Source organism: Myzus persicae, unplaced genomic scaffold, assembly GCF_001856785.1.
Source record: "Myzus persicae strain clone G006 unplaced genomic scaffold, MPER_G0061.0, whole genome shotgun sequence".
NCBI classification, from domain to species: domain Eukaryota; kingdom Metazoa; phylum Arthropoda; class Insecta; order Hemiptera; family Aphididae; genus Myzus; species Myzus persicae.
In genome coordinates, this window is record NW_019103919.1 from 52,040 (window position 1) to 66,491 (window position 14,452).

The following is a 14,452-nucleotide window of genomic DNA, read 5'->3' on the forward strand; positions in this document are numbered from 1 at the left end:
TGTTATAAAATTAAATATAAACCATCGTTACATCTCTTTTCTCTACAATATTGTTTACGCGTCTAAATCGCCTGACCTAGTGAGAGCTCCGTTGAGCCGCCCTAAAAGTGTATGTTTAACGAAGACAGAAATAACCACAAACCATATTATATTATTATAATATCAGTATGATTATAGCATGTTAACATTGAACTCGATCGTACCCATCACATCTTAATTATTTTGAATAATTTAATCATGTTAAGGTTAACTATTTTTATTGTAACCATCTCTATTTTAGATTTCAATAATACAATATTACTCATAATTTTAGTTTTTTAGCTTTGTATTATACTCGATTATTATTATCATTATTTGATTTCAAATTTTTCTAGATAATACTAGATTATACATGTATAAACAAAGAAAATAATATGCATTTGTTTATAGGTATTATGGCTGCGTCCAAAAATCGCACGCTCGTGATTTTGACCCCAAAAAGGTCGGCAGGCAAAACCCGTACACTTTATCAGTTCATCGTAGTCCATTACAAAATACCGCAAACTATTAAATTTAATGTCACATAATACGGACTAGATAAGATAATACTGTATAATAATAATCATTCTAACACGTCTTAAGTCTTTAGTCGCCATCACTCGCCATCAGTCGGCCGTGTACTCGTGAGTATAGTTTTATCATATTATACCTATTACACGGTTAGTGGTTAAAACCAGTGTAATTTTTGTCAATGGATACAATTAATATTCTAGTTGTGCGAGAATCGTATATTGCACTATTACTTAAATGTATTTTATGAATGTTGCGAATTCGTGGGCTCCATACGAACAAGTTCAGTTTATAGTGCCTGTTATAATTTTGAGGAATAAAAAAAAAGTATTTTATTATTTCCATCCCCTGAATACCGGCTTATGAAATTTAAATTAATAATCGTATTTAAATGACTTAGTGTAATATAAATTATAATCAAATAGGTATAACGCAAAATAACGCCTATCTATATAAACTACAATAAATATTTTGAAAATGTTCTATAATCGATTACTCCGTAGTAATTCGGTAATTTATTTCGTAGACATAATGATTATCATGTAAGACCCCCGAAAGATGTAGGTACAAACCTAATATAATAATTGTTCATTCGCAAGAATTGTAATAAGATAATTTTAGCTAATCCAGTTCTCAACAACTGGTGGTCCGTGGACTCGTCTCCTGAAGTGATCAGTGAAATCATCTCGAGTGGTGAAACAATTTTTTTTTTTTTAGTGCTTATAAGTCACATAAATTAAGCAGGTATCCGGAATAGGTACCTTTTGATAGCCGGAACTTGCATTATTATTTTTTTTTAAATAAATAAACAAAAATATTTTTTCGGACCATTTATACTGTATATTGCTGATTTTATTGTATATGTGTATATAAATTATGAGTTTAAAAAAAAAGTGTTGTGGGGGGGGGGGGGGAAATTAAGTAGATATCCGTGGTAGTGGAAAATCTACAAAAGTGGTCCATGCCTAATTATGTTGAGTCGGGAAACACAGATCTAGTCGATTGAACGGATATATTATTATACTGCACACTGTCAGTATGATGCCACCAGTAGTACACATATACGTACATAATATTATTAAAACAGGTGTTTCGTCGAGACAGAATATTAATATTCTAAGTATACTTTGATACGTAAGACTCGAATTTCGGGCGACTAGTTGTACAACTATAGTTACCTGTGCACGTGCGTAATTGCTTTAGCAGTCATGCGCAAGCGCAGTAGCGGACCAACTTTTCGAAGGGTACCTAGTATATAGGTAAGTACGTCCCCGCGTCACTCCATCCGCGTACGGTTCACTCGTGACCATATAACCTTTAAATACAAAACTAGGCACTTATGGTGGCTCGTACACTCCAAAACGTGATTTTTACACGTGACGAAGTGGTTCGAAAAATATTCCGCCGAGGAGTAGGGAATACTAAAAATACGAACGCGTACGTCGCCAATAAAATAATTTTTAAAAAACTGTTGATAACGCTGCGCGAAACAGCCGAAACGATGTTTCATTTTAAAACGTTATTTTCAAACACTTTCAACAGTTGTCGAAATAAATAATAATGAACGCGTTCTCCGACGGAATAATAACCAGCGGGTACCTAATAATATATACCAGGCATAACTCGACGTACCTACGGGCTGCAATATTAAACAAACGAAGTGTGTCTACGGGTTCTTACGTGCGAACGAGTGCTGTACGCAGGCACATTTGTTAATTTATTCGACTGCGAACCATGTGCAGTACCTGCTACTAAATTATTAATTCTTCGACTAAGCGAGTACAATATTACGCACCTATGGGTATTTTAATGTATGCACGCCTACTTACAGTATATGGTTTCAGTTTATCTGAGAATATCACGCCTTCCAGTGCGGATAATTACTTAGTAAAACGATAGACTAATTAATTCATTAGACCGTCATTCTTTTATTTTAACACATTGTCTCCGAAATCAACACTTTAATAACTATTTTATAATAAATAGTTTTCACTGAATGTGTTCCGACAAGGCGACAACTACACGAAGTATACTGACTTCGTTGCTGTTATAACACTGAATTTAGTATAGCCGATATTATTATGATAAAAAAATGCACAGGCTGTTTCAATACAATGAGAAATTAACAAATATATGTTTATATATATATATATATGTTGTTCTTAGCGAATAATTACGCACAAAGTGAACATAATTGATAACAAACGATCCGTCAACGCTGCTATTTTCCACTAAATGTTTTTTTTTCCTTTTTTCCTCATTGTATACATATAGTTATGTTTTGGCATCAAACTATAAGTTATAGTTTGAATTTAAAATACTGACGATATTGGATTTTCACCGGTAAATTAAAGAATTGTCATCAATCGATGTTTAATATTTTGTTTAAATTCAAAAACGAATAACACCATAGATACTCGACATTTTCACAAAATGTTCATATCAGAATTTTTTTTACATGGTAACATTTTCAAACTATTTCGATCTTTTTGAGATATTTATAGCCATGAGCAATTTTTGAAATTTTGTGAATTATTTTTCAGTTACAAATTCACATAAATTTTCCTTTTCGTAGCTAACATTAGAAATATTAATAAATGATTCTCCACAAATTTTTTAATCTTAACCAAAAAATAAAAAATTACCGGAAAGTTACTCTATTTATAGCCATAAGATTTTCCAATTTGTATTATTAGTATTTCTTTAACTATTAAATTCGATTATTCATATATCTATGCTCTATCTCCGCTCCTAATGGTTTTTTGATTTCAATAGTTTATTGTCGAATTCAAATATAACACATCCATTGCAACGACATGTGCTCGACCACTTCAGTACAGCAGAGAGGTATACCAATGGGCGTAAGTAGGAAATATTTTCGGAGGGGGTTTTTGCCTAAATCCTAAATAGTATGCGAGTTAATAATATTCTCGAAAAAATTCACAAAAAGCTCAAGATTGTTTTATTTAATTTCGGGGGGTGTTTAAACACCCAAAACCCCCCCTTACCTACGCCCGTGCAACTTGTTATTCACCTTCTTATATACAATAGTTTTTACGAATTTGGAATGATAAACCTAACCGATAATACATAATAATATATTGTGTGACCGCTGGCTTTCACACGACAGCCAAAACGTTGAGAAAAAACCTGTGAGAATTCGGTGGGATGTGTTAATGATGAAAATGACGAAAATGTTATACTTTCTAAATATTATATTTTTATGCGAAAAAATGCAACGTTCAACAACAACAACAATAACCTAGGTATTAAATGGTCAGTGAAAAACATCGTATTGAATGAACTCCAAGCCGGAGCTGGAAAAAATATAGCAGTTCAGCCATTAAGTCTGAATGTAATGCCGACGTGTATGTTTCGCACTTGTAGCAGTGAATGATCCATTAAACGATTAATTAAATGATTAACAACTCTGGATACTTCTGTATGTGTAGACAATAGCTAAAAAACGCGATGCTGTGATTAAACAATAAAAATATGGGTTTGAATACGCGTAGATGAAACAATCGACAGTGCGTGGCGACGTAATAATGCATAATTTTTGATACGTTTTGCAACCACCGGGTAAAATGTGTATAACTTTTCTTATTCACGCAGAATATAATTATATTTTGTTATTTCAGACAAGTCGACCCATGAACCATACGGGGTACTTATAAGTGTCTACAATCATTGTTTCAAAAAGTTTCAACATTTTCGAAAAAATTTGTTTTTACATAATTTGTTCTCATTTCAAAAATGCATTTCTAAAAAAAAAACTACGCATTGTTTATTTCCCAAAGCAGAATATTTTCCCGAGTAATTTTACCCACAAAGATTACATTTTGGAGGAATATAGTTCGTACACATTGCTACATAAAAGCATTCAAATAAAGTTACTAGGTAGGTACCTATATATTTATAAAAAGATTAGTTAAAACTTTTTGAAATAATGATAGTATTTAGAAATTGAAGTGGTACCTATATGACGCTGACTTTTAATTGTTTGACAAAATGTGTGGGCATACATTTTATAGACAAATAATGAGTTGATCGTAACGACGTTTTTTTTTACTATTTTGACGACGTCGCCACCGCATAATGTGAAATATGAACAAATCTCAAACAGTTTACCGAAAAGCTTTGGTCACAACCTCCGTTGCATCAACGTGTACACAGTGAAACAGTGCGCGCACATTTTTCAAAGGTCGGCCGTATTCGATTGCCGGGTTGAATAAAACATTTCTGAAACGTACAAGGTGGATCGACATTTTAGATGAAACATTTTTGGGTACTCTAAATCAACCTAAACCAATAATGCTCGCCGGAGTACATCGACGATTACAGCGGCTGCCGGATATTATTATTACGTAGATACGTTTCAACGAAATAAGTTAAATAAAATAATAAATTCAGAGAGAACGCCCAGAGCGTGGATGTTTCGAAACATCAAACATCTCCGCATATTGAAATTTCGTCTGCGCCGCAATCAATTTGGGTTTTCTACCACAAGCGATTGTAAATAAGAGGTGAGTATTTTTAATTGTTTCTGTTTCACGTATTTGCATTGATACTTAATTTTTTTTTTTTTAGGCGAACCTTTTGCTGACAATTGTGTTGGAAGCACAACACAAGAAGTTACAACGAGCTGCTAATCAAGCGAAGTGGAAATATTGATTTTTTAATAGTGCAATCGTTTTTTTTTTTTTTTGAACAATAATGGATTTGGAAAAACATTGAATAAGCAATAACATTCGCATAGTTCGTATTTCCACCAAACATAATATTATAAAGCACACCGACAAAAACCAGTATAATTTAAATTATACAATTTTAATTTAAATTAAATATGCACCGATAACTCCGCAGTAAACGTAAAAATGTAATTTTATGTGTCCCGACTTGTTTATTATATAACCACCTAATAGGTTAAGGCTTAGCAAAAATAACTAGCAAAATAATTGTTCTTTAAATCTTAGTACCTATAGGTATACTATATGTTGTACACAATTTCATTTATTTGTGCAGGTTATTTTTGGTTTTTATGAGTTTAAATTAATTGATTCATGTTGTTAGTTAGCTAGCTGTAATATTAGAGCGAATTGTCATCTGATCAACAATCAAACTATACTACGACTACGATAACAATACAACTGTGATCTTTCGACCGTATTGTATGGTATATTTTAATTTGTAAGCTACTTTTGAGCATTTTTTTATACATACCTACTATGATAACTCGTGCTTAAAAATTGAAACATCGAAAATATCGAAGAGAGGTTACAGCTAATGTTAATAATGGGTCAAAATTATTCGCTTTCAGATCAAAGCAATATTTACCACACACGATGATCGTTTCTACTGAACGCAAGTTTGCCATGTTGCGCTAAGTTCGTATAAGCATAAGCACATGTTGGTGTAGCGTCCTCTTATGAGGAACAAATACTAAATAATGAATATGCGACTTAATAATATACACATAATTATTCATACAACGATAAATTATACTTTAAAATAGTATCCTATACCGTAAGCAGACAATAATGAGATGTTAAAAGATTTTTTTTGTTTTTCAAGTGAATGAAATCAGTTTGACCCGTTAGCACATTTAAACATACGATAATTATAATTATTCGTCATTTTATAATGTACTGATTGAATTACAATATAATATTATGATATATTTAAATAATAGGTACTTGAATAATAATTGTCGTGTGAAAAGTATATTCTCGATGGTTTCCTTCTCGTGCGAGTTGATGGGTAAATATAAAAGCTAGTAAAAAAATAACAAAACGTGCTGCAATAATGTTATGTACGTGTCGTCATAATATTACTATTGAAATATATTTTTTTTATTTTTACAAAATAATTGTCATTACAACAGACATGGTTATAAAAAAACGTTATTAATAGTAATTGTTTATATCTCAAATTTAAATTCTAAATTATCGTTTTAGCTTATTGTACAATTATTATATTATTTATGAAAACATCAAAATCATTTTTTCAACTTAAATATTGTGGGGGTTACAATTTTTTCCTTAAAAAAAAAAACACCAAAATATGTATGTGGTTTGTATTATATACAGTAAATATTTAATCACTTTGATGACAAATGTATAAAATAATGATTTTTTGTAACATATAATATAAAGTTTATAAAATATTGAAAAATTTTGATTTACAAGAAAGAAAATTTTTCGAAGATGGTAAATTTTACATAAACGTGATATCAATAATGATATCGTTTTCCCTATTATTATCGAAATTCATCATATGATTTGTTATTGCGACATTGTTTACGACTCTCCTAAACTATTTTTAAGTTTTTAATTCCAAAAATTGTTTTCAAAAATAATTCGGAATTTTTAAACTGTGTCGAAATAAACCGAAATATTAGTAATTATAAATCAATACAATACAAATTACAATAACAATGGAAATCCATTTTTAACCATTAATGTTTGTTTTTTCAAACACATTATTTTAAGTTTTAATTGCCTAATTAATTGAATAGTTACCCACTTAAATATTTAAAATAACGTTCTACAATATTAAGTATTTTGTACCCAGGTTATATTTTCTCACCGATGATAACTATAATTGATCACTCGAAATTAATTTGAATATTATTCAAATGCAAACAGCCTGTCTACAGACGGCAGTCGGCAGTATTATCGTTTTGGTGCTAGGCTATGTGAACGCAATGACAATGACTTGTTCATTTATAAACAGTTACTGCAGTGAAATATTAAGTAAAGTAATTCCGTCTTATAAAAGATACAACGTGTCAGATACATACTTATTTGAATATTCAGTGAAAAAAAACTACTGTTGTGGAACAATTATAGAAATACAAATATTAAAAAAAAATATTTATTAGATGCCCTTGAATGCTTTGGAATCGTTTACTTTATACATCAACTGAACCAATATTTTTCAGCATTTTGAGTATTTTTTATACATTCACTTAAAAAAAGCATTAATTTTACAGCGTAACATTTGGTGTAACTATAAATTAGTCATTTGATTTCTTGTCTGCAAAATATTTTATTTGTCAATCTGTTATAAGTCACACAAAAATTGATTGGTTTGTACGACTTTTAGGTATACCTTTATTATATTCAAAATATTTTATTCTATTTCACGTGATTCAATTGAAAATATCAAATATATAAGATGAAACGAAAAATGATTTGAGTATTAGTATTTTATTTTAAATACTGCTAAGTACTTTAAGAAAGTATTGTTCAATTTTCAGGAATTCCGACATGGCCTAAAAGTGTATGTTTAGTGTAAATCTGTGTAATATAAATATTTATTGCATATATTATAAACAATATATTATTAGATACCAAATAATGTTTAAATCTCATCAAATTTATAATACAATTTGTCAAGACTTCAGACTCGTTTATACCATACAAAGTGATCTTTTACCATGTTATTATTTTTATGTTTAATCTAAATAGGTTTGGTGGCTGCTGCAGCTGGTGTTACGGTGTTAGGAACGATATTCGCGTAAAAGTTTATTAATTGAAGAATATTATTTATTTTTTGTATTTGTTTTCCCGATTTAGAATTTAGTTAGATCGATACCTAGGTATACGCAGTAACCAAGGTTAAATTTAATTCCAAATAATAAAAAGCCGAGGCTACGTAAGTAACGGACTTGTATTATAAACACGGACTCCGGTAATAAATTATGGAATGTGGTTTTTCCGATGGATTAATATTCAACTTCCGATTCATCGAATCTTTTAGTATATAGGTGCTTTGGTGATGGGTCCAAACCGCGGAATGCTGGCAAGCTTAATCTTAGTGCATCAATTTCGGTCTGAGTGATGAAAAATTCTTCGATACCTACCTAATATATTGTAATATGTATCGTTACAGATCTAGGGAGTTATGAAAATATTTCCAAATAATATATATTGTATTCATACGTCATTTTTTTCGACTAACCTCGGTCCACTGTTGATCTTCTCCGTCACGTGAAGAGAGGTCCGTCACTGAGCTCATATTATTATTATAGTAGCCATCGTTAAAGAGGGACATAGCAGTAAGACGATTTTGGTTTGCATCACTGGGCGGCGAGCGCAAAGTTCCACTTGGTCGCATATCTTTATCAGAAGCCGAGTAAGACAAATTTTGGGTCACTGGGGGAAACCCAGCCCCTTTTTCGAGGGACATCCGGTTCGTTATATCGTAATGGCGCCGTATGTAATGTGTAGGCACTGCAGAGCAAGAGACGGCGAGTAACGACTAACGACTGTACGTGACGGTTTCTGATAACCAACTGTGTTCATTTTATCTGCTTAAATATTTTTTAAATAATTTGTCTACGAAGTTATAATCGTGTGTAATGTATAGGGTGTTCCAAATCGTATGCGAAAGTAGATTTCAGCATGAAATATTTAAATTCGGGGAAAATTACCTATGTGAAACTACTGAAACTCTTTTCGAATCGTGTATAGGTATAGGTAATCAAGATTAATTTGCTAGATTTCAGGCACATACGTATCCGACTAACGAAAATAAGGCAATACCTATTTTTAAAATATAATTCATAAAGGCTTTATTTTTTTACCTAACGAATTCGACGGGTAATATATAATATCTTTGAGTCAATATTTAAAGAATGTAAATTGTTCATTTGAATTTCATTTTAATTTGCAAGCGTGACGAAACACGTTGTGCTTCTTGTACGATAACAGGGACATTGTTGTACAACCTTAATAATCTGTGCGTTATCCAATTATCAATTTATTACAATAGTTATATAACGCCGATATCTTAATTCAATTTTTTACAACATACGTCGAATCACATTATTGAATCGATAATGAAATAAAGTTGGGCAAGTGGATATAGGTAACGCTTTACTGTACATAAAAGCGTGCGTCGTGTTGGTCACTGTCGTGATGGTAATGGTTTTCATTCATCGCAACGATTATATTATGTCAGTGTATAGGAGTACGAAAAACGATTTTGATCGAAAACGGCTTAGACGCCATAAGATAGTATGATTTTCTACGTTTATGTATTGCAATAAAAGTAATTTATTTTACTTATAAATGTTAACTTTGTGTTGCTCTAACTGGCGTACGAAATACATAATACATACATTACTAATAGTGCATAGGTAATAGCTAGTACAGTAGGCTGAATTGATTTTTTTTTACAAAAACTTGGTGTGCACAATACCATTGTGTGTAAAAAAGATAATAATATACACTTTAAGTTTTGAAAGTACCCACGAATAGCACTTTTATTCTTCGTTATAAAATTTCGTCCAAATATATCAACTTGAAATATCTATGAAGGAACCTAAGTTGACTATTTTTTTTTTTTATACAGTATGAAACAATGGACTGTTTGTAAGAAATCTGTTTTCAATTTTCTATACTTCGCTAAAAAGGTTAAACATTTAAAAAAATACTTTAACAACGAAATGATACAATTTTTTACTTTAAATGCTTAAAAAAAACTTGTGCCTATGCGTATTATTAGTAATTTGAAACTTATAACTTTGTAACAACTTATAAGGAATCTTGTTTTAAATTGTCAAGCTTTTTGACGAAGAAGTTTTTATCGATATTCTTAGAATAAAAACTAGAAAAAGAATTGAAAATTGAAAAATGTCTTTCGAAATTACTCGAAATATTTTTAAAATATTTAAATAAAAATGTCAAAAGCAGGGATTATCATCATGGTGGGTAAAGCAGTAAGCTGTCTCATGGTAGCCACACAATATTTATACAATATTAGTAAAATACATAATATTATTGTATAGATATTTTAATTTCTAAACAACATTTATATGAACTTTTTTTGCAGAATAGTTAAAGAAAAAGCACAGCAAAGGTAGACAATGAGTATAATATAGAAGATAGCAGTTTGTAGATAGCAAAAGCTCATACGCAATCATTAATATCACTAACTGTAGACATTTTAAAAACTAAAGCAAAATTCAAAAGTTGATAGCTCATTCAATTAGTGATACATCAGTGTAAATGACCCATTCAAATTCATTAAAAATAAAACTGTACATGAATATTTAAAAAAAAAATATAAGTTCCATTTGAAATTTGAAAGCCACTCCTCAAACCACTCATTTCTAATGAATGAATGACAGTTGTTAGAATCTGTGATTCACCTACATAACACACAATTACGATATAAACATACATAGGACAATATTTGGGTTCGTCGAAATCTAAATAAAATGAAAATATTTTAAATCACAGGTTGTTGTATATGACTTGTAATATAATTATATTGAAGTATCTTCAGTAAAAATGTATGGTTTGAATTTAATAGATATAATCATATAGGTATATAGGTAATAATGTAGAATCATGATATATTTGTTAAAATGCCATTACTTATTTCTGTATAATATACCTAGATATATAAATGGATGTTTGTCTCAGAAACTACTGAACCGTTTTCAATAAAAGTTATTAAGCCTTGGGAGGGTGTTTATACTTTTTAGCATATTTTTTCAACCACTATAATAATAGGTCACTGACGGGTAGCTTACACATAAATTTAGTTTTCAGCTCTCGAAAAAAGAATATTTTTTTTGCTCATTTAAACATAGGTTCACCATTGGTTACATACTATTACTATTACTATTAAAATCAGTAGAAATATTTGATAAAAAAAAACAAATCGTTGGCAACGGTTGGGACACCGTAGTGAAGTGTATAAATAATATATTTTTAACACCAGACGTGGGCGGAATAAATAAATATATTACACTACAAAATTCTGAAAGTGTTAAAGTACAGACGCGTGACCCCGTCGTTGAGCCTTCGGTTCTCGACGAATAATACGGACGAAGCTTCGAACCGTTAACGAGGAGGAGGCAGGGTGATGTGGAGTCATCGTCGTCCCAACAGAAGAGTCTATATAACATGTTTATAATATCATGATTCATGGCAAATGCAGATACGCGCCCGAAGGTCTCTGCAGATTGTCTACGTGGACCGAGTTTCGTGTCCACGTGGCGGGGCATTGGTCTAAGTTTTCGACTAGCAATTATCGAACTTCGGATGTACCACAACCACATAGGTTAGGTTAGCCGAAGTTTTCGACGGCTGCCACCCGTGTATAACTGTGGTGCGGGGCACGACGTCCGGTCGGCCGAACAGGGATTTCGGAGTGAGGGGGGGGGGGGGCACTCGTCCCGCTCAACCGCAAAGCGGACTGCTGACCAGAAACCGGAAGCTCCGCCAGCAGGACACCCGAGACGACGGTCTGTGTTTCGCGTGTCCCACCCGGTGGCCACAAACGACTAACAAAGACGACTGTGGGCTCGAATCGGGGAGCATTCGATTTAGGGCAACGAATGTATTATTATTGTTGTATAATAATAATTATCGAACGGCGATGATTTTAATCATAATAATTAACACAATACACGTAATTTGGTTACAGTTTTATTCGTACGCCCACAATGTTGTCGGTCGATTCGACGTTTAGTAATTTTCGAGTAAATGTTACATTTTTTCATCTCAGTAATCGGATTTTATACCTTTTTTCGTTTAACTAACTCATTATCATATAATATACAGTATGCCTCGTTTCATTATTATTATTATTTCTATCAATATTTGAGACGCTATTTTCGTAATGAAAAGTGACTGCCTTAGTACAGATTAATTTGGTGTCATGGCGTACTGGAAATCGTTAATACCACGGATCTTATTCCCTGCAGTCTCTAGAATTTCCTATTATTATATTATTCTTGGGAGGCTCAAACTTTTTGAACGGTCCCTTCAACTTTGAGTTAACCAAGTCCAACTGTATTTATAATTTATAAAACGTTTATTTATGCGTTGACGAAAATCATTGTTTTTATATAATTTAGTATTTACTGCCCTGGTTTGCGATCTCGAATAATAGCCATTAATTAACACCTAATAATAACTTTAAGACTACTGCGGTCGGAGTGTATATAATACCTCCACCCTACACTACGTCGTATTGTAATTGCAATTTAAGAACTACCTTCGGTACTATAATACGAGCACTTGAGGCCCACCTGTTGTATTAGCTTTTTAAATGGTTCGTCCTGTCATTATGACGAAAGTAGTCGTTATTCTTACAATGTTAGAAAATGTTCGAATTCCATGATTTATTAAAATCGATTACCTATACCATACTATTTAGTAGTCTGCCTTACGCTCAACAGGTGTACTTAAATATTTATAGTTGAAAATGTACCTTGCTGCGCAAAGTTATTTAAAATTGTAATTATACTGTAAGTACATGTACCTATTCCAATTCAACGTTTTTTTAAATTTCATTATAATATCAAATAAATCAAATTTCGAACCAGCCGTAGATAATTATAGCTATACCTAAGTTATAACTTTATAAGACGAGCTTAAAGTTTACATTTGTGAAGTGGAGTGAGTTGCACCCCTAAATATCCACATCTTTTTATTATAATTTAGATTATAATATACAGTAACTAACTATATAATCACTCATAAGATATTCGAGTTTTAAATTATATTGAAATTTAAAAAAAAATAAAAAATTTTAATAAAACAAAAAAAGATAAAAAATTACAACTAACTTTTAGAAAATATAGTTTTTAATGAATATAATATAACTAATTCAAATTATGTTTAGTTTATATTTCTAAATATGTTGATACTTTTCAAGAATAAAATGAGTGATATTCGTCTTTTTAGATTAGTAACACCAAACACCATGTATTTTATTATTTATGAGTTAATGGTACTGTGTATACAGTTATACCTACGAGTAGCTACTATAAGAAAGCAGAAAGCGCGCCTCAACATAAAATGGAAAAAAAATTAAAAAAATAATTTTTCTGAAAAAAATCTGAATATTTTGTTTTTGGTTATGCCATGTTTAGTATTTATCCAAACTTTTAAACTCAGCAATAATATAGTATTTATTTTCTTGAAGAAGTTCATCCAAGAAACTTAGTAGTAGCTGGAAACTTTAAATGTACCTAACTCTAAGTTGCTGTATAACAATGCAACTTGTAATCAGTTACAAATTTCTAAAATATCTTGTATCTTGGTACCAAAATGTATTAAAGTTTTACCGTGTAACTTGTAACATCTTCAGTTACACCTAATCAAGTGACTTGCACTGCCCTGGTCGGAGGTACCTACACGAATTGACGGGTTTTCGTGCATATAAGTGCGACATCGCCAACGAGTTTTCTCAATAAAAAACAGTTTTCATATGATAGTTTATTATTATTATAGACTGAACAGTGAACAGTGCAACATGTTAGCACAATATGATGCCATAATACCCATTAACGATCGACGTCTGAGGAAATTCGTTTGGAATATGTGTATAAAATGATTATATTTTATATATTTATTATTATTATTATAATCGATGATTATCTGTCGGAGAGTGTATATTATAGATACCATCCGGCCCATATGATCTAAAACGCTGAGAGTATGGGTAGATTGAGATTTTCGAACATCTCAATAATAATATTAATATTAGTATCTAGCTATATTTATGGGTAATATATATTATAATGTGTTTAGTCACCCAGAGTTATCGAAGTTTGTACTTAGCTAGGCCGACCCATCACATCATAACACACAATTAAGGTATAGATACAGGTAGGTTGTAGGTACCGCAGCCATCGATATACAATGATTCGCAATCGTCTTGTTGGTATGGTAAAAACCGGCACTTATTTAATCACGTTATTATTACTGATTATTTACACACTCGTTGTAGGACCGGTCCGATAAAGTTTTCGAATTATAAATTATAATATAAATGAGTCAACAATTATTGCATTTATACTAAAGAAATGACCTAAGCGGATTACAGCGGACTTTGTTTGCGTAAAAAAATACTTTCGTTTACAGCAGACTGGTCG

At 31.4% G+C, this 14,452-nt stretch overlaps 1 protein-coding gene across 4 annotated transcripts in view; it reads right to left on the reverse strand.

Moving 5' to 3' along the window:
- Positions 1-14,452, reverse strand: part of LOC111036324 (venom dipeptidyl peptidase 4) — a 75,945-nt gene that overhangs the window by 41,718 nt on the left and 19,775 nt on the right. Inside the window, exon 1 of one of the 4 annotated variants that reach the window (XM_022318319.1) lies at positions 8,515-8,823. The exons of the other annotated variants lie outside the window; for them this stretch is intronic. Within the exon in view, the coding sequence (XP_022174011.1) occupies positions 8,515-8,742 (228 nt within the window). The 5' untranslated portion in view covers positions 8,743-8,823. Of the gene's footprint in view, positions 1-8,514; positions 8,824-14,452 lie in introns of those variants that run through there. 4 annotated transcript variants of the gene reach the window in all.